Below are 26,704 nucleotides of genomic sequence, written 5' to 3' on the forward strand. Positions count from 1 at the left end.
GATGGGATTAATACACATCACAAAGAAAACAAGTGCACAAGTCGTTCAAATCAAAGGGAACATTAATATAGTTTTAAGGTTACAGCTGATTGGCTGTTTATTTTATTTTTTTATTTAGAAAAAAAAAAGAAGGTGTAATCTAACGTCACGTGACTGCGCGCTGCCTACCGCTGCGCTCCCTGCAGGATTCAGATGCGGAGTGAACGTTACAGGTGGCGCACGGAGCGCCGAGCTAGATCCAAGACAGAAATAACAGCAGCAATCTCAACGGTTTCTCATGTAGATCCTGAAAACTCCAGGTGAGTCTGATTCGGAAATCTGACATGTGACTTTATTAACTTGTTTGTGCGCAGTCCCCCCCCCCCCCAAAAAAAAATGCTTATTGTTTTTTTTTTTCCGCGGACCTCGGGCTGGTTGTGGGAATTGGTCTGGCAACCTGTTGGGGTTGAGAGGCGCACACACTGTAACTTCTCTGTCTTATCTAAGATTATAGGATATATCTAATAATAGCAGGCGAAACTAGACTAAGCAGTAGTTGGATACGCGTTTAGGCTGCCGTGCAAACACTTCCCCACCGCAGACAGACCGGGAGAGACACTTGAAGGGTTGCTGCTGGTAAAGCTTCAGGGCAAGTGGCAAAGCAGCGGATAATGTGGTTAAATCCTGTGGGGAAAATGCTTGGAACCACAAGCCAAACTGTATTTATTAAGCTTAATTAGACTACACAGATTTTTTTCCATTTAAAAAACAGTAACAGTGTACTATGCAGTTTATTGTGTGCACATCTCTTAGTAAATAGTCCACAAAACGAAACAGCTTGTGCATGTAGAAATGATCCAGGTTTTAATTTTGTGTATCATTTTTAGAATTATTTGCTAAAAGTCAATAGAGCTACATTATTTATTCACCAACAGAACATTCTGTCTGCAGTGGGACTGAATCCAACCGAATAGCATATGTATGAGGTTAACCAGATATTTTAGGGTGTGCAGTTTTATGGTGAGAATTACAGAACATGATGCGTTTGTGGCTAGAGGATATACTACTTATTGTCAGTGCACTTGCTCAGCTGTCATACTGCAGCTCGGTGGGGTCGCTGGGTGTCGAGGCAGGGCTGCACACTGCTACACCACACAATACACTGGAACTCTGTGGTCTCTGAGCTAGACTTGATGCTTGTTTCCTTTGTGTTTTTACTGTAAGCTACACACACACACACACACACACACACACACACACACACACACACACACACACACACACTCTATTTGCAATGACTACAAAGGTGAAAAGAAAACTAATTAGTTTCCCCTTGATATTAAGTGATAAACCAAGTCCAAAACTCACTGGATGTTAACTGAACTCCTGCTTCATGTCAACCAGCAACAGTGGGAAAAAAAAACAGCTTTGCGGCATCTCCTGGCAAGTGACAACGTTTTTCACAGGTCTTCTACACAGGTAACACAGTGCATTTAAATTTGCAGCATCGCTGACGCTCATGTTACATAAAGTGTGTAACTGCTGTTATTGAACACACATAAGAAGGCTCATAATCAGATGGACTAACATGGTCAGTAAAGTGACTTTTACAGATTTGATAAGTTTGGAGAACCACAGCAGGAAAAAGCAGTTTAATGTCGGTACACACACACACACACACACACACCACCACACACACACACACACACACCACACACACACACACACACACACACACACACACACACACACACACACACACACATACATACATACATACATACACATATATATATTTTATATATATATATATATATAGGTCAAAGTTTGGACACGCCTTCTCATTCAATGCGTTTTCTTTATTTTCATTACTTTTTACATTGTAGATTCTCACTGAAGGCATCAAAACTAAGAATGAACACATGTGGAATTATGTACTTAACAAAAAAGTGTGAAATAACTGAAAACATGTCTTATTTTCTAGTTTCTTCAAAGTAGCCACCCTTTGCTTTTTTGATTGCGCTTTAAACCCTTGGTGTTTTTTCAATGAGCTTCATAAGGTAGTCACCTGAAATGGTTTTAACTTCACAGGTGTGCCTTGTCAGGGTTAATTAGTGGAATTTCTTGCCTTATTAATGGAATTGGGACCATCAGTTGTGTTGTGCAGAAGTCAGGTTGAACACACAGCCGACGGCCCTGTTGGACAGCTGTTAGAATTCATATTAGGGCAAGAACCAATCAGCTAAGTAAAGAGCAACGAGTGGCCATCATTACTTTAAGAAATAATGGTCAGTCAGCCCGGAAAATTGCAAAAACTTTGAATGTGTCCCCAAGTGCAGTCACAAAAACCATCAAGCGCTACAGGCTCAGGTTTATATAATTGTACAGTGAATATCTTTTGTTATAGACTGCTGCTCAGACAAAATGAGAAATCTGAAGACGTCATCTTGGTCACTTTGTACTGTTTTCTGACATTTTATAGACTATTAAAATGATGGTTATTGCAGCAGCCGGGGTATTGACTCTATGAAGTTGGATACAAAGACATTCATTAAATCGGTTCATTGGTTTTGATTTCAAATCCAAACTGAAGTGCTCACCTCATTTAGTTTTCTTGGGTATTCCCATGTGTCAGTGAACTTGTCACAGAACACAGGTAGAGCAGGCAGAGATGTTTGTGTGTTCATATTTTTCTTTTGTGCTCCAGCTCCTGCTGAGACTTGCTTGGGTGTGTTTTTTTTTTCTGTGTGTATGTGTGTGTTCAAGCGTGCATTTACACTCAACCAGACTTGTCTCATTAATGACAAGTAATTTGTCAGAGCAGAGAGCATAGATTGTCTATCTAACTATCTATCTGTCTATCCAGCCATTAGCATAACGATGAATGTGGTAATAGACTAAAAAACTCTACACACACAGCATTGTTTTTGAAGTATTGTTTTCACCTAATTACAACTCTCCTGAACATTGCATGCAAACAAAAGCTGGCCAAGCACTGTCATTATGATAAAGTAATGGGTTTGTTTGACCCATCTGAGCTTGCAAAAATATAACTCGCTGCTGAACTGGGGTGTGTTTTCCAATGAGTGTTTCACAACACAGTCTGTGACACAACAAGGAGTGTCAGAGGTGAGCAGCCTCCCACAACCAGTTTCCTGTTTAGGTCAGTGTGATGGAATAGTGTATTACAGCACGCTCACCAGCCAGCCTGTCAGTGGGCCACTCGGCATACGTCTTGACTGGCACCAAGGCTGAACGATTAATCGGTTTCAAGCCATGGCTCTGTCCGGCGCTTAGCGCCACCTATGACAATTGTGATTGGTTTAAAGAAATGCCAATAAACAAGAGCACTGTTTCGTCCCATCCCGGAATGCTGTGTGGACTGCAACGCTGCAACGCTTGGAGGAGGGTCTGGCAATGCAAGAATAAAAACATTTTTCATTCTTCTTTGTATTATATTTACTGTTTTTTCACAAGATAAATGCTGGAATAAGGTTACATATCACAGATTGTTTACAGAAATGTCCAATTTTCAGTGAATTTCTCATTTATTTTTGTTACTTTATTAAACATGATTGTAGAAGGTGCAATATGTAGATGCTGCTATTGAAAAGAGGCATATCAAAAATTTCAGTTTACGGGAATTGTTTTTGTACTATAACTATAGCTTTTGTGATAAATGTTCTGTGTTTGACTGTTCAATGTTCCATGCTTATTTAAAGAATAACACTTGATGTTCTCATGCTTGCATAAGAATATAGAGCAGTTTTGATGAGGTATAATGTTAATATGCCCCATGACATGTTTTATCTGTTACACAGTGAATTTTGCAAATCGAAATCGCAATATCTGTCTGGAAATTTGCTTTTTTTTTTTCTATCAATTCCCCCCCCCCCCCCCCCCCCCCCCCCCCCCCAAGGGAAAAAAAATCGTTTTGCCCAAACAGGCACACAGGCTGGAAAACAGGCGCACTGGCAACAAACCAGTTGGCCAGTGATTCAAACAGCATCAAACCTGTAGACCAGTTAGTCAGCCACTCAGGTAAATCCGGATTTAAACCAGCCGTTTGACTGTTCACATGACTTTTTGGATTTGGATTTGTTATGATTCACAGTAATGACAACAGTGTGCAAGTCTGTGCACGTTTCAGACACCGCTGTTTGGAGGTTGTAATGTGTACTCATCAAGTGAGAACCCATCATAGAGAATTGTAGAGATGGTGAATGCTCCTGAACAGGCTATAAATATCCTCATGCTTCAAGTGGTTGGAGTGTTTGGAGATACCGCTGGAGGGCTTCTCGGACGTATTGTAATAGTTTGTGTGCAGCCTTTGCAACCCACGGTTGTTTATAAGTGAAAACCCACTGCCACAGCGCTAACCTTTTCAGGATTCTGCTTGGCGTAAAGGTGCATGTGGGAGATGTAAAGAGAAACTATTCACGTCACACTGTTGTTGTTCTTGTTTTTGTAGAAGCTCATTATCCCTGACGCTGACTTTGTGGCTGCTGTATATACATGCAACCACGTAGACAATGTTTCATAATTTTCTTCATTGTATGCAGTTACGGTACTATTTTTGTCATAAACAATGCCCTTCATAAATATTACACTTCTTTTATACTGTGCCTGTCATGTGTAATGACAGCCCTACAGGTTTTGCTGGCTGTACAGGAATCAGCATTGATTCCCCATAAACAAAAGACAGAGCTGGATTTCACAACATCCCATTAGCTTCAGTGGAGAGCAAACCTAACTTGATGGTGGTTTATGATTATTATTATTATGGTCACTAGTACTGAAAGAGAAAACAAATATGTTCTAAACTTCAATGGTTAATGAATCATTCATGTGTGAAACATAATGTAAGGACCCTTTATACACAATGTGCTGAAATCCACCAGCCTTCTTTAATGATTTACTTCTATTAATAAAGGTGTGTGTGGTTAATAAAAGTTAGGGTCATAAGCCACTTTGTAAAATGCCATCAAGTCTGCAGCTATTAATGCTAGTGCGCCATTAACAAATAAATTAGATTTTGGCGATGACGTTGTGAGCCTTCCTCCATCAGGTAAGGAGGTCAAATGGTCCATGGGATGGTCCTTCCTGATTAATTAAAAAGAACAAAGAAGCAGCAAAGGTGGAGGACATAGACAAATAAATATGGGATCATAATCTTACTGTCCAAAAGTAACTTTTAGCCATGAATTTATTTCATCCAATGCATTAGTGTTGTTTTATAGGGATAGTCCTTTGGTTTCACCCACCATGTCCCACCCTCAACACTATGTGACTATCTAGAACACAGAGGTCGGCAACGTCCCCCAGCTCTATGGAGAGTTTTGGCTTCTTTTAGGTAGTTTGGTTTTCTGGCCCTTGTTGCTAGGCGGTCGCACCATGCAGCTTTTATTCAGTAAATACATTCTAATAGCATTAGAGCATTTAGTAGTGCGGCAGAATATGAGGAAAATATTCAATGTATTAAATATGTCAATAACTATATTACTTGCAATAAAGAGATATTAGTGTACCTAGTTCTTTAGTTATGCACAGTACCTGTGCTTGTTCCATGACATCTCTTCTGTATTCAAAATATGACAGCTAGATGGCTTATGTGCTATTTGTTTTAGGCACCAGTTGCGTCTCCCCTCATCTTGTCACACTTTTCTCCTTCAACAATGCAATGTAGTACTGCAGCACTAGATTGTTATATTATATACATTAATAAATATACAGTCTATGACTGCAGTACTAGTTTAATAAACCTCACTCACATACATGCAGATTCTGACAACAAAATAGTGCCTACAGACAGTATGTAACTTAATACGTTGCTACTATATATTTTTTTACTTTCACGGTGTATTTATTGTGCAAGTTAACATGTCGATGGCGATGAAAAACCTAATATATTGTCCACCCCTAGCGTTTAGCAGCTAAAGAGACACCTTTTTCCCTGTGGAGAAAAATATTTGACTTTGACATTTGTCAGGTGGTCAAACTTAGAACTCTAAATGTAAATGTATTGTTGCTCGGTGTCTGCTGGATGTGTCCATAGGCTGCTAAAATGTTCCCCATTCACCAATACATTTACAGTGTAAAGTGATAGATAATATGTCATGTGTCGTTTCCTTCAACATTAAATGTCTTTAAATGGCGTGAAAGAGGTTACGATTTTTAAATGTTCATACTAAAAAAAGACTAGAAAAGAAAAAGCAGCTGTGTAAAAGCCTCAGCTGTGCATACCCCCCCGAACCCTCAAACACACACACATATCCACGTGTCAGTGTGTAAGTGTGACCATGGATAAACAAGGAGAGAAACAGGAACAACTGTGGCACTATTTTATTGTTATAGCCATACCTGTCTGTCTGCACTGTTTGGAAGTATCTGTCAAATGCTGTGAAAAACAACCTGCAGTCATTTCATTCAGCTGTAGCGCTCACCCTACAGCCCCCAACCCCTCACAGCCTGAGGGGCAAAGTATGCAAGACATCGGGGCTCTGACAACAGATGAGCAGTCCTATGCATGCAGCAGCTCGTCCCACTGTGTCAAGTAACAACAAGGTGGGAGAATGGCAGTTTGTTGCGAAATGCACATTAAAAACTGAGGTTGTTCAGCGGCACAAGGGAGCAAGTGCCTGACTGTCTCTCGAGGAAATTTGGATGCTGTCATTTTTGCCGTCTGTCAACAGGCAAGGACTTTGTGGTGTGTATCTCAAAGGATCTGTGCGTCTCTGTGAAATCTGATGTATTTTCTCCTCTACGAGCTAAAAAATCTAAACAACATTTGCACAGAAGCTGTGTGGTGCGGCTGCTTTATGAGCAGTGTGCACTAAAAAAAGATAAAAGTAGAGTTTTACCTTGTGAGTCTGCTCTTAAGTATGCTTTGTGTGTTATTCTGAGGAAAAAGTGCCTTGATGAATTTTGAATGAGGCCGCGCTGCTCAGTTAGTCAAAACAGAAAGAAACTCGCCAAAGAAATGGTAGGTCTCAATTCAGCTTGAATCCCAGGGTAGGGAAGGAGCGTTAAAGTAATGAATTGTTGTGATCTGCATACATGCCCCAACTTGAACTGATCCCCTCTGCCACGTGAACCCCCGCCGAGCCCAGAGGAAGCAGGTTCTTATCAGGGAGGAGGACAGGAAGAGACAGAGAGTGAAGGAGGAAGAGAGAGTGGGGGTTGGTGGGCAGCATGGCAGCATTGCACTTGACATTAGTTTCCTCTGTGAAATTTACAGTTATGACTTTTCAAAGTTCTGGCTAAGTGGTGCTAGACTTCTCTGATGTAACAACGAGGTCATATTTGTCAATGGTTTGCATACCATGTCTTTTTGACATCTGAAAATCTAACTACTATTTTTAACAGTAAGCCAAACAAAATTGGGTGAACTCTGGAGTTTGAAAGATACATATCAGACGGGGAGAGTCTAATGAAAGCTGATTTAAGTTGCTTCATGGGAATTGTAGGATCCAGTGTTGTTGGCTTCACACAATGCATTGAAATTCAGGATATTTTGGTCGATTTTGATCGTTCTGGGTTTTCATCTGCTTCTTGTGAGTCCCCCATTCTAATGTAAGTGCAATGCTAATTTGCTGCAGTGGCCCTTTTAGGAGGAAGCTTATGGTCAGTTCTCTTGTGAAAGATCGGAATGATCATCTGATGTCTCTTTCATTCCTGCTTACTGTCAATTAACTGCATAGATTTTCATTTTGATAATTATATGATGTATTTCTTTTAAAGTTATTATGTTATCCACTTTGCCCACTTTTAATGTATACATCATTCCAAGTTTTTGCATTAAAGTCAGTCTTTTCATGTCATGGGTATCTTTAATAATTTAATGCATAGATGTTTTCATATCTTTCCTAGAGATGTCCATTAGGATGATCTCCTCCAGTATTCCTCACCAGTAGCTGGACAGCATGGCTTCTGCTCCTCCTTCCAGAGAGGACACCAGTAGCTCATTAGCACTGCGCTGGAGGCTAACGCCGACATAGAACCACAACCCCCAGGACACCGACTTCAAACTGAACCGAAATCAAGCTGAGCTACGCCCCCCCACAGACCTGGTTAAACGTGCTTATGAACTGCCTTCAGAGGATGACTCGTGCCAGAGAAGCACATGTCCAGGACAGTGACGTCACCACAGTGTAACAGCAACAACATCTGGACTGAGACCCTGGACCATGTTCTGTCTCTGATTGGGTGCTTTGGTGGCAGAGCTGGACTGTGCAGCTCTTCCACACTTAGACAAACCTGGACTCTGAGCCATGTCTTTTCTCTCAGCCCTGAGCATCATCTGTGGATTGATGCTTCATGTTTCATTAAGTACACTCAACAATCAATACTGTGTCCCACGAAAGACTGTCCCTTACCAGAGTAAGTCACAAATTCTAAATGCTTCTCCACTAATATGTCATGGGATGTTTGAATGTGTCGGTACAGTGTTTTAGGGCGTTTCTGGAATTTTTACTCCTTGGTTCGGGAATATATACACTACCGGTCAAAAGTTTGGGGTCACTTCAAAATTTCCATTGCACTCCATTATAGACAGAATACCAGTTGAGATCAGTTGCATTGTTTTTTTAACCAGCGCAGCAGTTTTCATATTACATTATGTGCTTACATAATTGCAAAAGGGTTCTCCAATGTTTTCTCAGTTAGTTTTTTTTAAATGATATCAGATTAGTGAACAGAATATGCCTTTGTAACATTGGATGAATGGTTGCTGATAATGGGCAATGTAGATATTGCATTAAAGATCAGCCCCCCACTCAGATCAGCTGGTATTCTGTCTAACATCGAGTGGAATGGAAATTTGTAAGTGGCCCCATACTTTTGACCGGTAGTGTGTGTGTGTGTGTGTATATATATATATATATATATATATATATATATATATATATATATATATATATATATATATTATATATATATATATATATATATAAATAAATAAATTAATTGTTAGACCACACCACTGGTTAGAAGCTTGTCCCAGACAGCACTCCCAGTTTCACTGCTTGTTCACATACAGTGGTTAAAATACTCAAATGCATACTTAAACTGACTATGTGTGTTTGTCTGTGTGTCAGAATCTGCCTTTGGGGAAGGGGGGGCATATCATAGTGGGGGGTCTGGGTGTCTTCCCTCAGGCAAGTTTTGAGCCTCAACAACTTCATTTTATGTATTTGGATACTAGGCCTACACGATTAATCATTATAAAATCGCACTCTCAATTCACCCTTGTTCCGATTTTTTGTTTTTTTGTTTTTTTTTTAAATGACTTTGATTCTCATTTAATTTCAAACGCTACTACTTTCTTCTGTAAGTTTTAAACATAGACGTATAAAATAGGTTTTAAAGCACTCCCAAGCGCTGCAATGCTCTCCCTTCACTTCATTGAAGCCGCTGTAGTGTCAGGCTTGTGGTGATGTGCTATAGGTGCCAAAAAAAATCAGTTTGGTACTGCCAACATGTTTTGTTTTGTCATGGTTCATGTGTGCAATAAACATTACGTTTTGTGAGGAATCGTGACAGAGAATCATGATATCAGTTCTGAGCTAAAGAAAAAAATCATGATTCATATTTTTTTCCCCGAATCGTGCAGGCCTACAAGATACACGTTTATGCACCAATTTACGGTGGTAATACCTCTATTAAGCTGATGTGAAGAAAAAGAACACAGATGCCAGTTCAAAATATATATAAATATAATGGAAAGTATGTTGTTGTGTGTCATGGGCATTTTTAAGTGGGTATATGGAAAACCTGGAGCTTTCTTGGGTATACTGTGTATACCTGCGTATCACGCAGACTACACCACTGCTTATTAAATTTCAATGAGTTTGCATTTGGGTTTTGCTGTTGGAACATTTTTCCAACTGCAGAGAGTCACAGCAGTTAAATCTAGAAAGTAATGCAGATGCTTATCTTTTTAGACGAGCTGAAGTTCTTCAAAGAAGAGGGGATCTTCAACTACTCCACAATGCTAATGAGAGACGACTTGGGTGTGCTGCTGCTGGGGGCCAGAGAGGCCGTCTATGCTCTGGACATCGACAACGTCTCGGTCAAAAAGGCTGCGGTAAGAACATGTGAAAGATCTGTTTGTACAACGTGAAGGTCTGCCACTCTGTTCTGATCAACTGTGTTCAGTTTTGAAGCTATTGTAAAATAACGCATAAACACACACACCTGCAGAACCGTTACTTATTAACATGCAGATTCTCTTTTGCTAGATTAAATTGCTATTCATGAGCTTTTAATTATTGCGGATTACACATTGTGACGGAGTGCGTGGCTGCCCGTCACGGTAGCGATGCGCTACCTATTTTATCTCTCAAGGACTGAGTCTAAAGGTTGTCTGTATGTTTGTTTAGCGTGTCGATATGTTCTGTTACTAATCACATGGGTTTCAAATTATCTGTTACCATTCCTCAAAATCCCCACAGTAATCCCGTAGCTTTCTTGCGCACATATTTAACATCCAGTACTGCAGTGATTTTTATGCTATATAGCGACATCCATCAATACATCTTTCTCCATTGTTTAAACCCATATAATTTATTTCCCAAACATGACCAGTTATAATACTCACGCAACACTTATGTCTTTAACTATGTGTCAGTTTAAAAGGGTAACAGAAGTTAACAAGTAGTCTTTGTGTCTTACCAGCGTCTGCTGCTTTGTGTGTAAAGGAAAGTTGGTGTCACTCCCCGATGTAAGTCGAGGGCAGATTTTAGTTGCTCATGCTCAGATTTTAACGCTTTACGGCATAACGTGTCATGCTGAAATTTGTGAAATCCATGATATAATAAACCTCTCTCATTACAAACAATAACAGAAGATAGGAGTTGTTTCAGAAACGTTTTAGCTATTTATGATTGTTTGATTGCTAACATTAGCTCAAAACGTCATTCAACTCACAGCCTTTGTTGTGTTTGATTGCTGACTTGTAGCCAGTAGTGAACGAACCTCGTTAAGTTGGTCCATTTGTATTGTATTGACATTACAGAAGTCTCTGGTTAGCTTTTTCTAGGCTACTCGCAAAGTGACGCATGCGCGACTCAAATCTGACAGTTGTGACCGTAAGGCCGTGCACGGAGTGTTTAAATGATGCTAGGATATCCGGGGGTAACAGGATGTGACTTGGAATTTGGAGTAATTTTTTTATTGGCTGTCAAGTTATCTTGGGTCTTTGTGAAATGTTTCTGTGAATATGTAGATAATGTTTGGTAAATTTCCAGCTTTATTAGGTTTGGCTGTTTTGAGTTTTGTTTTCTACTCACCTGAGCCACCCCTGTATTGTACTTTTGTGTTGGTATGTTCCAATCCCATGGTCTCGCTTCAGGTATATAGACTGACAGTTTCAGTTGTTTGGAGAGCTAGAGGAGGGAGGACGTGTGTTGAACACTCTGAGTTAGAAGACACAACTTGTATACAGCTGTATTTTTGTTTAATTCAACCATTTTTGACTCTCATGACAATTTATTTTATTTTGTTAAAGTAATGTTTTTTTCTTCATCTCTTTAATTTTGGTTTTGTGAATGATTCATTTTGCATGTAGGCCTTAATTGGGAAACAAATAAATATCCCATCCTTTCAACTTCATCTTCAACTCATTCTGAGTGTTTTTCACCTGCTCACGACTACTCAGTTACATCTACCCTCAACAAACATTGAAGATTTATTGAACATTAATGATATATTATGGTGGTTCAATTCAATTTATAGTATCAATTCATAACAAGAGTTATCTCGAGACCCTTTACAGGTAGAGTAGGTCTAGACCACACTCCAGTGGTTAAAGGCATTTCATCAAACAACCAGTAAGCCACTCAAGGCCGGAAGTGTCTTTCCCTGTCATGGATTATATCAGATGTTCCTATACGTTTTTTTGGTTCATAATTTCTTAAAATGAAGTCAAGTCTATTTGTGATCCCACATAACATGTGGGCGTGGTGGCTTACGACTTTTCCCTCAGCATGTCTAATATGAAGGATTATTTGAAGACTGACAAAGTGAGTGTATCCTGTATTTCACAAGAAATCAAGCAAAAATTGAAGAAAGTTAGAAAACAAAAATTGTGCAACAGAAGTTAAAATAAATTACATTCTTGTACCTTTTTGATCAGTTTATGACCCCTCAGATTTATCTTGGTCACAAGAACATTTCACTAACATTTCATAATCAGTTCCAGTGATTCTTTCTCTGTCCCCTTTCACTATTGAGTGTATTTTGGCTGAAGATCGCTAACAGAAACGCATTCGATTGCGTAATGAACTGCTCTCACATCAGCAGACAGTTCAACACTGTTTTGTATTTGGAAATTTGCATGAGGAATTTGATTGACTATTGACCTTGTTGAACTTGAGAGATAGTGGTGTGTTGACTTTAAATTGTAGTTAGACAGCCAACAGTCACAAGTAAAGAGGGACTTGTTGTCCCAGCCTGCAGGTAGTCCCTGACTGAACTGACTGGCCTTGACGTTGGATTAAACAGTGAGATGTGTTAAGGTAAACGCGCTACAGCTTCACTGCCGTGCTGTGGGTTTCAACACTCCTATGTGCCTCATATTCCTGTGTGCTTTGACAAGACATTTTCCCCTCTGTTGTTGATGCAGGTGTATTGGCGAGTTACTGAGGAGAAGCAGAGGGAGTGCACGTACAAAGGAAAACATGCTGAGGTTTGTCTTTCGAAACAGAGCTTGCATACGCTAACTTTTACATCTTTAAAGGATGGCTGAAAGCAGTTTACTCCCCCATGCAGTTTATATCTCTGCATTTGTAAATCATTTATATGGGAGTCTTTTTCCTTTTCAAGTCTTTACACAGAACTTTCTTTGAAGTGCTTTGCTTACAGCTTTATACTGAATGTCCAAATAAAGGCAGTAGAAAATGTACACAGCCTTGACCTTTCGTCCTGTCACCAACTCAACCCCCGTTAGCCAGTGCAGTCGGTGTACATGTGCGGCGTGTTTGTGTTTTTGTGGCTGAACTAACAAAGCTCTGACCTTGCCATTCTCTCTGCTGGATCTTGTTGCAGGTGGAATGCCGTAACTACATTCGAACCCTGCACAAAGTGAATGACACCACAATGTATGTTTGTGGCACAAATGCTTTCAGTCCCTCCTGTGATTATATGGTGAGTAAACTGTAGAAATGTGAGTTGGCTTAAAAGATTTTGGTATGCAGGATCTCTGTTGATTAGCTGAGGCAGTGGCGGTGGTTTGAGTCATTCCAATCATTTGCAAACCCTTTTCCTTTACTTTGATTATAAACTCCTCATTGGCTTCAGTGCCCCCATTTAAAGGGATAGTTTGGATCTTTTGAAGTGGGGTTGTTGTTGATAGATGGATAGATAGATCGATGGATAGATGGATTTTCATTGATCCCAAAAATGGGAAATTACAGTGATACAGCAGCAACATATCAAACACACAGCACACACAAAGAATATACATGAAATAATAGGATAAAATATGCATGAAAGAATAAGTAGGATAGAATATAAGAACAAATATTTTAAAAAATGAAGATAAACTAAATTTACATATATACAAGTTATTATAACAGTCTTCAACTACTTAAATAGTATTAATAAAGATGTAAGGAAACCTGTGCAAGTTGCAGTTATGATAGTGACTTATATGAGTCTCATCTAACACTCAGTAATGAAGTGTTAAAAAGTTTTATTGCCTGTAATAGGAATGATTTCTTGTAGCAGTCAGTGCGACACTGAAGCTGTCGGAGCCTTTTATGGCGTTTTTACACTGCATGGTACCTCCTCAGCTCGCCTTGACTTTACTTGCCTCATTTGAGGTTTCGAGCGAGCTGAGGCGATACCAAAAGGTGACGTGAAAACCTGCAGACTACTGATTGGTCGGAGAAAATTGTCACTATTCACTGCATCATCATTGCTACCGCCAGCAGTGTTCTTTTGCTGCCTCCAGCTTCTTTTAAAACTAAATTTGTCTTCTGGCTGTGGCAACAGCCAAATGCAGAGAATCAAAAACAACACACATTCAATGTTCTGTGTGTGTTGCGTTATGTCACGGCAGTTTCCTGCTATGACGACCAGCCACACGCATGAGGCGGTGCTAATCTGCAGTGGAAAAAGGAGGACGGGGCACCATGGTTGAGGCGAGTCGAGCAGGTACCATGTAATGGAAAAAAACCATTAGAGAAGGTGCCCGTCTGTAGGACCAGTGTGGGGTGGAGAGGGTGGTCGGGGTTATCCATGATAGACAACAGTTTGTTCAGTGACCTCCTCTCCATCATAGCATCAAATATCTCCTGTTTGCAGTCGATCACGGAGCCAGCCTTCCTGATCAGTTTGTTCAATCGGTTTGTGTTGCTGGCTCCAATGCTGCTGCCCCAGCAGACTGTGAAGGAGAACAAAGCGCTGGCCACAACAGACAGGTAGAACATCTCCAACATTCTGCGGCACACGTTGAAGCATCTCAGCTTTCTCAGGAAACAGATTGTGCTTAACCCCTTCTTGTAAACAGCAGTGCTGTTGCTTTTCCAGTTTGGCCTGTTGTCGATGTCGACACCCAGGTATCTTCACTCCTCAACCATGTCCACATCTCCACCCAGAATGCAAAGGGTGGGGCGACCTCTAGCTCACCCAGTAAGAGGGTGCGCCCCATGTAGGCTGTAGGCCCGGGTTCTTATCTGACCTGCGGGCCTTTGTTGCCTGTCATCCCGGAAAATCCCGCCAAAAAATAAGCTTTAAGAATGCAAAGGGGCTGCGGAGTTGTTCCCTTCCTGCTGAAATTGATCACCATCTCTCTGATTTTATCCACATTCAGCTGCAGGGTATTCTTACCAGACCACTCCACAAAGTCATCCACCAGCACCCTGTACTCTCCCTTCTGTCCAACCCTTATACACCCAACAACTGCAGAGTCAGCAGAAAACTTCTGGAGGTGACGTGACTGAGTTGTATTGAAAGTCTTTGGTGTATAAGGTGAACAAAATAGAAAACAGCACAGTCCCCTGTGGAGCCCCCGTACCACTCACCACCACATCAGGCAGAACACGGTCCAGACGGAAAAAACTGTGGGCTGCCTGCCAAGTAGTCAGGGATCCAGGAGACTGTTGACATACCGACACCCATCAGCTGCAGCTTCTCACCTGGTAGCAGTGGCTGGATAGAGTTGAATGCACTTGAGAAATAAAAAAAAATGTGATTCTCACAGTACCACCATCAGCTTTCAAGTGCAAATTAGCTTGCTGCTGAAGAAGGATGACAGCGTCATCCACTCCCAGACGAGGCTGGTAGGCAAACTGTAGAGGGTCCCAAGAAGAGCTCAACTGCGGCCTCAGGTAGGCCAAGACCAGCCTCTCTCCAGCACTATCATCACATGGGATGTGAGAGCCACTGGGCTGTAGTCATTGAGGCCATATGAAGTTGACTTCTTGGGCACCAGGACAGGGCAGGATCTCTCCCACAGGAGCGGCACACTCTGGAGGCTTATGCTCAGGTTGAAGAGATGCTGGAGAACAGCAGACATCTGGCTGGCTGTCTTCAGGACCCTGGGGCTGATGCCGTCCGGGCTGACAGCCTTGCGCTGGTGAAGCCTTTCCAGCTGTCTCATCACCTGGCCAGGTGTGATTGAAAAGCAGGGGGGATTGGTTGAATTGCTGTGGGGGGAGAGGAAATGTGCTGTAGTGGTGTGGGGGGTTGGTGGAGTAGTAGAGGAGGCAGGGGATGCCTGTGAGCTAAACCTGCAACAGTTTACTCTCTCACGGCTGCCTGGTGTTTGTCTTCTTCTCCCCCCTCACCCGGTGATCTCTTTCATCCCTGTCACACCTCCCGGATATTATTCTGTGGCAGTCTGGCCTCCAGCTTCCTCCTATAGGAGTCTTTACACTCCCTTGGTTTCTCCCGTAGTTTGTGCTGTACTTCCCTTAGCTCTTGTCTGTCTATATGAGGTACGTATCCATAGTCAGTGTTTTATCTACAGTAGATGGCGTTTGGAGAAGCAGACAGCGCTTCGATATGGGAGCTAAGCAATTTACTGCTGTCAACAGAGCCACACAGTAAAACATACTTTAGTTACCTAGACAAATCAGTATATGTTTTCAGTGTGCACTATATTTCACCACTTTGCCAACGACGGGGAACTGAAGCTGTTCTATTGCTCTTTTCGAAGTTAGACTCCTACTGTACTAACCAATCAAGGCAGCAGTAGACCAGCAACTCCAGTGTTCTTCAAGGTAAAGTTGCTAAATGTCAAAGGAGTCTGGTGGCTTTGAAGAGAGCATAGATGGATATGGATGGATTCTAAATATAGCATATACTAGGGCTGCACGATTATGGACAAAATGATAATCACAATTATTTTGATCAATATTGTGATCATGATTAATTATCACAATTATTTGTTGATTTTAACCAAAACATATTTTATTGTCACAAAGGCTATTTATAACTGCTTTCATGTCCATGTAATGCTAAATTCTTCTTATGATGAAGTTGTATGTTGTATAGACATACAGCTGCAACACATGTAAATGAAAATTAGCTATCTGAAATAAGTACGTAGTATATTTTTTTTAAATGTATCTCTGAGAAAGCTCTTTCACTTGTTTTCAACAATAACTGATTAAAAGAGTTACGGCTGACTTATTATGAATGGGTCCAGCACGGGTTGAATGGTCTGTATCGTCACTGCAGCGGTAGACATGAACTATGGTATTCTGGCCATGTGTCACATCTCTTGCAGGTCCAGCAGGCTCCATCTCACACAGTATTGCTTTTGACATTCATTACATTCAACAACTTCTTCTGTGTTTTTTGCCGTGGCGGCCGCGATAGCAGAGTTACCCACGGAAACACTGGTACAAAAACAGGTTAGCCTCTCCGGCTTAACAATATACAGCTGTGTTAATAACAATTAAAACTGTGGACAAATGTCAGAAGTGTGGACCTGCGCTGTGTGACGGGGCTGCGCGGAGAGTAAGAGGAGAGAGAGTATAGGAGAGATGTGATTAAAATTGGATTAATTGTGCAGCCCTAGCATATACTTAAACAGATATAGATTTTTGTCGGTGGGTAAAATATGTTTAGCCATGTTTAGCTGCTGCCCCTGTGAACAGCAGTACATTCTCTGCTTCTCCAAACTGGGGGCGTGCCGACTGCCATCTACTGTAGGTAACACATGGACTATGAAAAGGTACTTCATACAACCCCACTTCAAAAGATCCAAACTATTTCTTTAAACTAATGGTAGTAATGCTTATTTAAGGTCCATACAGGTGGTTTTGCATGATTAAAGGATGAGGTTGGCATTCTATATTTTTGTCAGCATTTGTCAGCAAATCCATTGACGTGTCAGTCTATACTTCCCTACCTCACTACCCTGTATGTGGGATTCCAAGCACATTTGTTCCTACTGAAAAAAGTCTATAGAAACGGATTACAAAGTATAGTTTCATTACTTTTTCTTAGTGATTTTCTAAAATGGCTACTGTAGTTTTTAGCAGACATTTCTCGTACAGGGTAAATTTGTCGGGGACTATTTTATACATAAATATAATTGGTGCTTTAGTGAGTATTCACAGCTGCGGGACAGCGTATGTAGGATTGACTCAAAATAAACTACACTGGCCCATGTTTAATGCAATGTCAACCAATGCAACAGTGTGGCTCATTGATGCATTTTGGCCAACAATGGAGGTCTGTGGCACACAGGAATAAGCTAAATCATATTTTTCATGGAATTAGTTTACAAAAAGAGAAATATAGAACATCACCTCACTCATCCTTTTAAGGCAAACAGCAATAATTGTGGTTGAATATTGTAGGTAATATACAAAAGCCTTAAGATGCAGTTCCTTTAATGACAACTGTGCTTGTCATGAAAAACGCCAATTGCATAAAATTAAGAAAAGTCCCCTTCTCTGTCTTGTAATACTGGGTCAACCCATCTTACTCAGCAAGAGGCCGTGGTTCCCATTTTCTTCTTCTAATGTGAGTCTTCCTTGCGATAAAAAAGAAAAAGTATACCCCTTCATAATGGTGTTGTTTGCTTATTTATTGTCTTTGTTGAGTTTGATTGTTCAGCAACACCCATTAGCTTATGAATGCAGTGTATTTTGCCAAGGAACTCAAATCTCAGAGGGCTGAGTCTTCTCAAATGGTTTCTATGTGCAGAACCACAACACAACAACCTAACTTTTATATAATTCAATTCAATTTTATTTATAGTATCAATTCATAACAAGAGTTATCTCAAGACACTTTACAGATAGAGCAGGTCTAGACCACACTCCAAAATTTACAAGGACCCAACAGTTCTAGTAGTTTCCTCCCGAGCAAGCAATAATGCGACAGTGGCGAGGAAAAACTTCCTTTTAGGCAGAAACCTCGGACAGACCCAGGCTCTTGGTAGGCGGTGTCTGACGGGCCGGTTGGGGATAGTGGAAATAACAAAAATAGAAAAAATAGTAGTTTGTAGCAGTTCTTTGTACTAGTTCATGGTATAGCAGGGCACTGTGCGGCACTACAAGGCACCGCAGAGTGTCCCTGATCCTGATCCGAGGGAACATGCTGGGGAAAAAAGAACATAAGAACTCCAGGGAATGATTCCCCAGAGCTAGGTTAGTAACACGCATTTCTGGGACATGGATGCACATAAATGAAAAGATAGGAAGATAGAGGAGAGATGAGCTCAGTGTATCAAAGGATGTCCCCAGCTGTCTAAAACTATTACAGCTAAACCAAGAGAGACAGGGTAAAGAGAGGAGCCTGGTCGGGCTAGAACTCTCCCCAACCGGATATAAGAAAATAAGATGGTATATTAGTACATTACATGTCATTTAGCTGACGCTTTTATCCAAAGCAACTTTAAATTGCTATATATTTTAGAGGCTGCACGGCTCTGGAGCAACTAGGTGTTAAGTGTCTTGCTCAGGGACACATTGGCTGATATATCACAGTGGGAACTGAACCCAGATCTCCCACACTGCGCCATCACCACCCATATATGTATACTTTAAGTGATGGTCTATCTCAATAATTATTTGGCAAGATGTCATTTGAACAAAAAAAAAAGATACAATTGTTGAAGGTTGGAAATATATTTAAAAACTTCTCAAAAAGTCTTTTTATATATTTGGGAAAACGGTGAGTCATAATGGAAATATATGCAAATTGGAATTAATTGGCTAAAATATGCAAACCACTGGTGAAGTGGTAAAGTCCCAATACTGTTCCTCAATGAAATTGCAGCATTTATCTTTTAGTTTTCCTCAACCTGTTTTCTTTCCTCTCTCTCTCTCTCTCTCTCTCTCTCTCTCTCTCTCTCTCTCTCTCTCTCTCTCTGCCTTTGTTTCCGACAGACGTTTGTTAATGGACAGCTGAGGCTGGAGGGAAAGCAGGAGGAGGGAAAGGGGAAGTGTCCTTTTGATCCCTTCCAGAGATACTCCTCCCTCATGGTTGGTGAGTGTCTGAGTCAGATTTGCTGCCAATAGGAACAAAGCACAGAATGAGGCTGAGGGTTCAAAGTACACCAACAGAAAAGAGCAGCATATGATAACTCATATGTGCAAATTTTACGATGCCACAAGACCTGAGCACCGAATGCATTACAAATGTCACCCAGTATCTCCGCTAGCGCTACCTGCTCACTCAAAATATGTACTAATTAGTCAGAAAAAGCCAGTTGGCATGTTTCCATCAGTGCACATATAAATGATTAGATATTGTTCTAGCTTAATATGAATAATGGATTTCCAGGAATTTTTCCTCACTCCTTGTTCCTGTCCAACAGGAAATGATCTGTATTCTGCTACGTCTATCAACTTCTTGGGCTCCGAGCCAGTGGTTCTGCGCAGCTCAGACTTGGCTCTCCGCACTGAGTTTAAGAGCTCCTGGCTCAGTGGTGAGTTCTTCCTCTGCAAAAACAAACTAAAACTGCCCATTTAAAGTTTTATACACAGTAAAGGTGTGCATAATTGGAGCAATTGACTGCGGCAACAACCACACTACTTATGTACAATGCAGTAGATACCCTTTTAATGTAACTGAGGCAGGACTTTTTTAGATTTTTTTTTTTTTCTGTGTCTGCCCTAAACATTTTTTTTTTTTTTTTTTTTTGTGATTTCAGAGCCAAACTTTGTCTACATGGACTTTGTGGGTGAGAGTTTTGGTAGTCCGGATGGTGACGATGATAAGGTGTACATGTTCTTCAGTGAGAACGCCATGGAGTACGACTTCTACAGTAAAGTTGCAGTGTCTCGAGTGGCCCGTGTCTGCAAGGTATAATTAAGTACTGAATAAAAACTTGCAGTCTCTGCAAGACCTTTTGGCATCTTCAGAGACTTTAAGAGAAAGTAGGTTTGATAACACTGCTGTTTCAAAACATGCAAACTTTGCGTTTGGCCTCACGCTCCCTGTCTGACACTGGTCTGGTAGTTGTGGTTGAGAGGATTGTCTGCAGAACTGCACATGACCGAGCGCCTCTGTCTCTGTGTTTAGGGGGATATGGGCGGCCAACGGACACTGCAGAGGAAATGGACGTCGTTCCTGAAAGCTCGTCTGGATTGTTCACTCCCTGAACCCAGCCTGCCCCTCATTGTCCAGGATGTCTTCCTGCTGAAAGACGAGGACTGGAGGAAGACAGTCTTCTACGCTGTCTTCACTCCGCAGTCGTAAGTACTTACAAATCCTGTAGTTTTATGGCTTTGGAAGGATGTTGACGTGCATCAAGGTATAAAGAAAGCTCATGAAAAAGGTGTCTATATTCACATAAATATTGGTCAGAATAAATTTGTCATTTGTCTGATACAATATGTTAACATAAGTTATTTTTTTATTTGACAGTTTGCTTGAATAAAGGTGTTTGATTTGATGTTTCCAGGAGCTTGTCCCAGGTCTCTGCAGTATGTGCATATAGTGTGTCGGCCACTCGAGATATTTTTAATGAGGGCAAGTTTAAGACACCCGTTGCTGTGGAGACATCTCACGTCAAGTGGGTGATGTACACTGGAGAGGTGCCAGTCCCCAGACCAGGAGCCGTGAGTCTAAAGGCTGTTTGTTGCGACCAGAAGTGCTTCTGGACATTAAAGCGTACAAGCACATCTGAAAAACCCACAATTCTGAATTGATGTTTTGTATTTCAGTGCATCAATAGTGTGGCACGTGAACTGGGGATGAATCGCTCGCTGGACCTTCCAGACAAAACCCTTCAGTTCATTAGGGACCGCCCCCTTATGGACGAGGCTGTTCGCCCGCTGACAGGAGGGCCGCTTCTGCTCAAGACGGGAGCTTTGCTGACACGGATTGTCGTGGACAGTGTGTTGGCGCTGGACAGACAGAGATATGTCGTCATGTTCATTGGCACAGGTAAACTATGGGCTGGGATCTGTAACAAAATAGGTGTAATTTTACAATGATGAACGCAGACCTAATCTGATGTCGGAGCTATAATAAGCCTCTTTCTTAGCTTAGTTTTCTGTTTAATTGTTCTGGTTAATTAAACTTAAACCCCCTGAAAACTTGTTTTTTTAAATCTTAAAAAAATCTCTGTAATATAAAATGTTTTGTTATACTTATTTGTCAAATTAACACTGTGTAGTTTGTTCCAATTTATCAACGTAAACCCTTGTCATCCAGAGTTCTTTGTATTTGCCAAGCGAGTTACTCTGGCATTGAGTAATACTCATTAACTATGTACTTTAATCTGGGCTGCACCAATCACATCAGTGTATCTGACATAGGCGGGACAGAGGCGAGTTAAACAGATGACGACAGTTTAATCTACAGCTCTGGATCTGTCACCCCGTGTGTTGTTGTGATTGGTCGTAGTGTTATCTAATTGCGTGCAGTGAGAATTTCAAATGCACGCTTGGTGCCGCCCCTGAAGATGGCCGACTTTTATTACTAGATGTCAGACCCTTAATCCTTTTGGATTTGGGTCTGGATTTCCAGGCTAGACAACGTAAGCAAGCAACCCCACAACTGTCATCTTGTTTTTATTCACACTCTGATTGCATATCACCTTTTTCCAGCTGAGCCCCGCCTACTTTAAACCAGTCTTAAAAGCCAGGGCAAAAACATGAAATACATGGTAAAAAACAAAAGAAATTGTTCAGACTTGGACCGAAAATAGTTTTTTCATGTAATAGTTGGTTATAGAAAGAATCTGATTGAGAAAATTTCTTTTTAATTTTTAATGGGATGCTTTTTAAAGCCACCACAACATTTGTTTGATGTAGACACACACTTGTAATGTGCTTATTATGTGGGTATTATATGGTCCTTTTTTGTCTCCTGATAGAAAACGGTTATGTACAGAAGGCTGTCAACTACGCTGGAGAGATGTTCATCATTGAGGAAATTCAACTGTATGAAAACCCAGTTCCTATTAGCATCCTGCGTCTCTCATCCAGCAAGGTGACTCTTAACGGTTCAATACAGTGGCAATACGGTTTGTTAGCTCAACATCATCATAGGTTATGGTCATTTGCTGATTTATTTCTTGGCAAATATTGTACAATGAGCTTTGTTTTGAATTTATATCTCATTTTAAATATGTTATCACTATAGTGCTTCTGACAGACAGTTGAGAGGCTTCAGTGGTAATAAAGATGAAGTGTGTGTGTGTCTGTGTGTGCCTGTGTGTGTAAACATAGGGCCAACTGTATGCGGGATCAGAGTTCGGTGCTATCCAGATGCCGGTCAGTAACTGCAGCCGCTACGACACTTGTGTGGACTGCATCCTGGCAAGGGATCCTTACTGTGCCTGGGACTTCAACACCCAGCAGTGCTCCTCAGTCTACAGCTTACCACCCCCCTCAAGTAATGCACTACAGAGCCTGAAGGAGGGAAACGTCTCACAATGTCCAAGGCCAGGTACATTTACAACAAACCTCTTCCTAGCCCAGTCTTATTCATTAGTATGCAGGGAGACCAACCGTATGTGTGTCTGTGGTTTGTATTTAGATCCAGTAGCAGCTGTGGACTTTACCCTAGTTCCAGACAACAATATTCAGCTGCCTTGCCAGCTCCACTCCAACTTGGCACAGGTCCTTTGGCGATTCTCTGGCCAAACACTTCACTCCAACAATAAATACTACATCTACAGCGGGGGCCTCCTCATCCTGAGTGCCACTGAATCGGACGCTGGCCTGTACACCTGTGACTCAGTAGAGCTGATCACCGGCAGAGCATACAACCGGACTGTGGCGGTTTATCATTTACAGCTCTACTCTGGCGCAGGAGCCGGGGACTACACTACTCTTGGCAATCAGGTAACAAATTCCTCAAACTCTATTCACAGTCTGACTACAGCTGCACCAGGGCTTGTACTTACGCCAAACCTGGTCAGCGAGGACCCGTTGTCTCCCGAGACCCAAAGCAACACTAGCAGGGTGACTCATTTGGAGGTGGCGGTGGCTCTGCTGTCGCTGCTTTGTCTCTCCCTGATGGGAGTATTATTTTGGGTGTGGCTTCAGGGACGCTGGGAATGCTTCAAGTTTGGGAAACGGCCCAGCGAAAGCGAGCGGAAAAGGCAGTCAGCTGAATACATGCACATCCCTAACAGAACTTCAGAGATTAAGCTCCTGGGGCCTGAGTCTGGAAGACCTTGCAGAGCCAATAATAATCACTCTGCTGTTGACTTCAAAGGGAACGGGGAGCACCACTTCACACCTATGGCCACCATTTCAAATCTGGACGGGCTGGGATACATAAATGATGAGTCAGAGATTTGACTCTGCTGAGGTATAGAATTCAGCCAAAGGCTGACAACAGTGCACTAATTATCTTCCTATAGATGTGCTGCCGTAGAACACATTTCACATTATAAATTCTTGTTCTTCATGTTTCTTCTTGCCAATATCCTCCACTGTCTTATCATTTCTGTTTTGACTGGGCAGCTGATGATGAGACTTACCAGGATTTATGATGGAATTTCACTACTGGAAATGGTTAAAATGTCATTTTATATATGTATTTTTTTTGTACAATGATAAATTGTGAATACACACTGTAATATATTGTGTACAGGTAAGAGCTTTTCTTTTCAACTACTATTTATTATGCACAATGTTTTTAATCATTAAAGCTTGTAAATAGTGTCAGCAAGTAGCACAAACTTTGACCTCTGATTTACAGGCAGTTTCATTTTATGGACTGTTTTATTCAAGACAGCATTCATCAGCCAGAGAGCATATTGGCCAGTCTTTGGCTGTGGCGTTAATGATTGACTCTTTTTTGGGACGGATGTCCACCTTTCCCTTTCTTTGTGTTGGAATTCTAAACTCCGGTGGAATTACTGCTCCTCAGATCTCTGCAGGGTATATCCAGACAGCTAGCTAGACTATCTGTCCAATCTGAGTTTTCTGTTGCACGACTAAAACAAGCTTTTGAACGTAAACATTTCCACCAAAACAAATTCCTTTCCCGAGGCTATTTTGCAGAGGCACAGTGGCTCTGAGCTTTGCTTAGCGACGCCAAAGACGATTGTGATTGTTCACGATTGTGCATGTTTTTCTCCCAAACTGGAATGCTGTTCCTGCTGCTAGCCAGACCCTCCTTTACAGCGCTGTGGAAGAAGGTCTGGCAAAGCAAGACTGAAAGATCGATCAATAGCCTACTGCTTATTTCTGAGTCTCTGTTAAAAAATGGACTACACATTTATCTATGCATTTAAGGTATAGAGTGAACTCCATACCTCTATATTCCATAACAAAAACATGAGAGTATTTCTCTCCAGTAAATATATCATCATTGAGAGGGAACTAGCATGTCATTTGAATGTAGAAGTGTGGGTGTCGGTGAATTCACTCCTTGCATCAGAGACAGCCCAGATAATAATTTTGTTTTTTGGTGTCAACTTTTTGAAAACTGCAGCCCTTGTTGATTATTTAAAAAAAAAAAAAAAAAACTTTCTTGGGAGTTTGACACGTGTCTAGCTGTCAGATTACCTTCTCACAACACAGCTGAGCAGTGAATGTGTAAGCGCTGCTGGGAGTTCACCTTGGCACGCTTGCTTTCTTGATGTTTCCAACTGACACTCCCGTGGGTTGCGTGACGGGATGATGTCAACAGAAAGACACACTGACTCCAGTTACCTCAGAAGTGTTTGTTTTTGTCAAAAACGTCTGAGACCAAACTAAATTACAGGAATGTAGCCCGAATCTGCTGTTTTTCACACTCTGTCATTAACTGTGCTCAGAGCCGCTTTGTTTTAGCTCTAACAAGTACTGTAGAAATGAGAGGGTTGAAGTGGGTTTCCGCTCAATTATTCAGCAGTTTATAAGGAAGAGGTTATATATTGATCTTATCCGGTGATAAATTAATAGAATATTGCTGATGCAGAAAAAAAGTGTTTTCATACCTAGGCATATATAAATATATATATATATACACACACAGACTGTGGAATTAAGTCAAATCACTTGCCAATGATTGTTTTCAGTTTCTTTTTTCTAAAAAAGAAGCCAGTGAGCATACACTTGGCTGTTAAAGTTTTTGAATCTTTTTTTTTTTTTTTTTTAAAGCTGCCCTCTCTCCTGTTCATTAGCCCTTCTTTTCCTCCTGAGATTTAATGAGCTCTCACTCTTGGTTCAGGCTGTCTGGTACGTTACCGCTGACAGGCTTCTTTATCGCGGACGCAGTTTCTTTGAACAGTTCTGACTTACTTTTCTGAGTAAATCAATTCGACAGCAGCATCTCTTTTCCAGTGTAAGGGATTTTCCACTAAGGACATGAGATAAAGAAAAAGAAACACAGAAAAAGTGGACAACCAGACCACACATGGGCCCAGGGGTGCACACAACCGCCCAGCAGCTGGTTAAAGTTGAAGCCTGTTTTTCAGGCTGACCATTATTTTCATTCTTGGTTATTTTCTCAATTAATCAATTTTAGTAGTGTGAAAAATGTTGATCGGTCTATAAATGTATTTTGTCCACAACTGCTATATATTCTGTTTACTGTCATTAAGGAGTAAACATTTAGGAAGCTGGAATCCGAGACTTACTTTTTTGTTCATAAAAAATGACTCAAACCGATTATCAAAATAATTGGCAAACAACTAGTCGATGAATCTGTGCAGCGCTACTATATTTTGTATATTTGATTTAAAAGAAAGTTTGAAAAGCTTTAGGATAAGAGTTGTCTAATTCCACAGATGATATTTAACTTCAAACAACAGATTGTTTGGAAAGTAAATTTAACACATAACCATGTTACCGTCGGGCCGTGAAACTGGATGTGCTACACGACTGGATAGGAGAACGGGCAGTTTTGAGTTCTGAAGTCAAACAGAGCTGATCTGCTATATTCCATTCTTTTATGGCCATTTCTCAGATTATCATCACAAATTCCAACCCTTAAACTGTATCTTACATTAAACTAGGACAGACAGGATTTTGGGAATAGTATTTATTGAAATGTTGCAATATTTGAAGGTTACTTCAACATATCCATTTTATCTTGCCACTTATCAAATAACACAAATTTAAATACTAATCTTGGCAGTTGGCCATGAAGGACACTTTTGTAAAAAGAAAATAAATCAAACAGTGAGGCACCTTTTACTGCCGCTTGGTGCTTATATACGTCATATAGACTTTTTGGATCGTTAAGCCAAAAATGAAAAGTCACATTCAATGGGTTTAATATGATTCTTTCCCAATGTTTGTTGGGATGACAGTAAATTAGTCCACACTTTGAATATCAGTCATTTAAAAACACGGTGACTACTCTTTAA

The 26,704-nt window shown here is 41.0% G+C and overlaps 1 protein-coding gene across 2 annotated transcripts; it reads left to right on the forward strand.

The window, feature by feature from the left end:
• Window positions 1-169: 169 nt before the first annotated feature.
• si:ch211-129c21.1 (semaphorin-4E) lies at window positions 170-25,310 on the forward strand. 2 transcript variants are annotated; one of them, XM_032526814.1, is made up of 14 exons: window positions 170-299; window positions 7,849-8,358; window positions 9,921-10,063; window positions 12,602-12,664; window positions 13,024-13,122; window positions 19,329-19,428; window positions 19,760-19,870; window positions 20,096-20,247; window positions 20,467-20,639; window positions 20,849-21,005; window positions 21,111-21,333; window positions 22,268-22,383; window positions 22,623-22,842; window positions 22,933-25,310. In XM_032526814.1, exons 2-14 carry the CDS (start codon window positions 8,250-8,252, stop codon window positions 23,700-23,702), a joined length of 2,436 nt encoding a protein of 811 aa, XP_032382705.1. In that variant the 5' UTR covers window positions 170-299; window positions 7,849-8,249; the 3' UTR covers window positions 23,703-25,310. The 2 variants fall into 2 exon arrangements, with proteins under 2 accessions (XP_032382705.1, XP_032382707.1); XM_032526816.1 differs by lacking the exon at window positions 170-299 and adding an exon at window positions 6,278-6,543.
• Window positions 25,311-26,704: the final 1,394 nt, after the last annotated feature.

The sequence above is a fragment of the Etheostoma spectabile genome, chromosome 9 (assembly GCF_008692095.1).
Source record: "Etheostoma spectabile isolate EspeVRDwgs_2016 chromosome 9, UIUC_Espe_1.0, whole genome shotgun sequence".
Classification (NCBI taxonomy): Eukaryota; Metazoa; Chordata; class Actinopteri; order Perciformes; family Percidae; genus Etheostoma; species Etheostoma spectabile.

Coding starts and splice junctions, on each gene's coding strand:
- si:ch211-129c21.1 (XM_032526814.1), top strand. CDS start 8,250: ATGTCTTTTCTCTCAGCCCTGAGCATCATCTGTGGATTGATGCTTCAT. Junction 19,871..20,095: donor TAAGAGCTCCTGGCTCAGTG/GTGAGTTCTTCC, acceptor TTGTGATTTCAG/AGCCAAACTTTGTCTACATG. Junction 22,384..22,622: donor TGCGTCTCTCATCCAGCAAG/GTGACTCTTAAC, acceptor GTGTAAACATAG/GGCCAACTGTATGCGGGATC.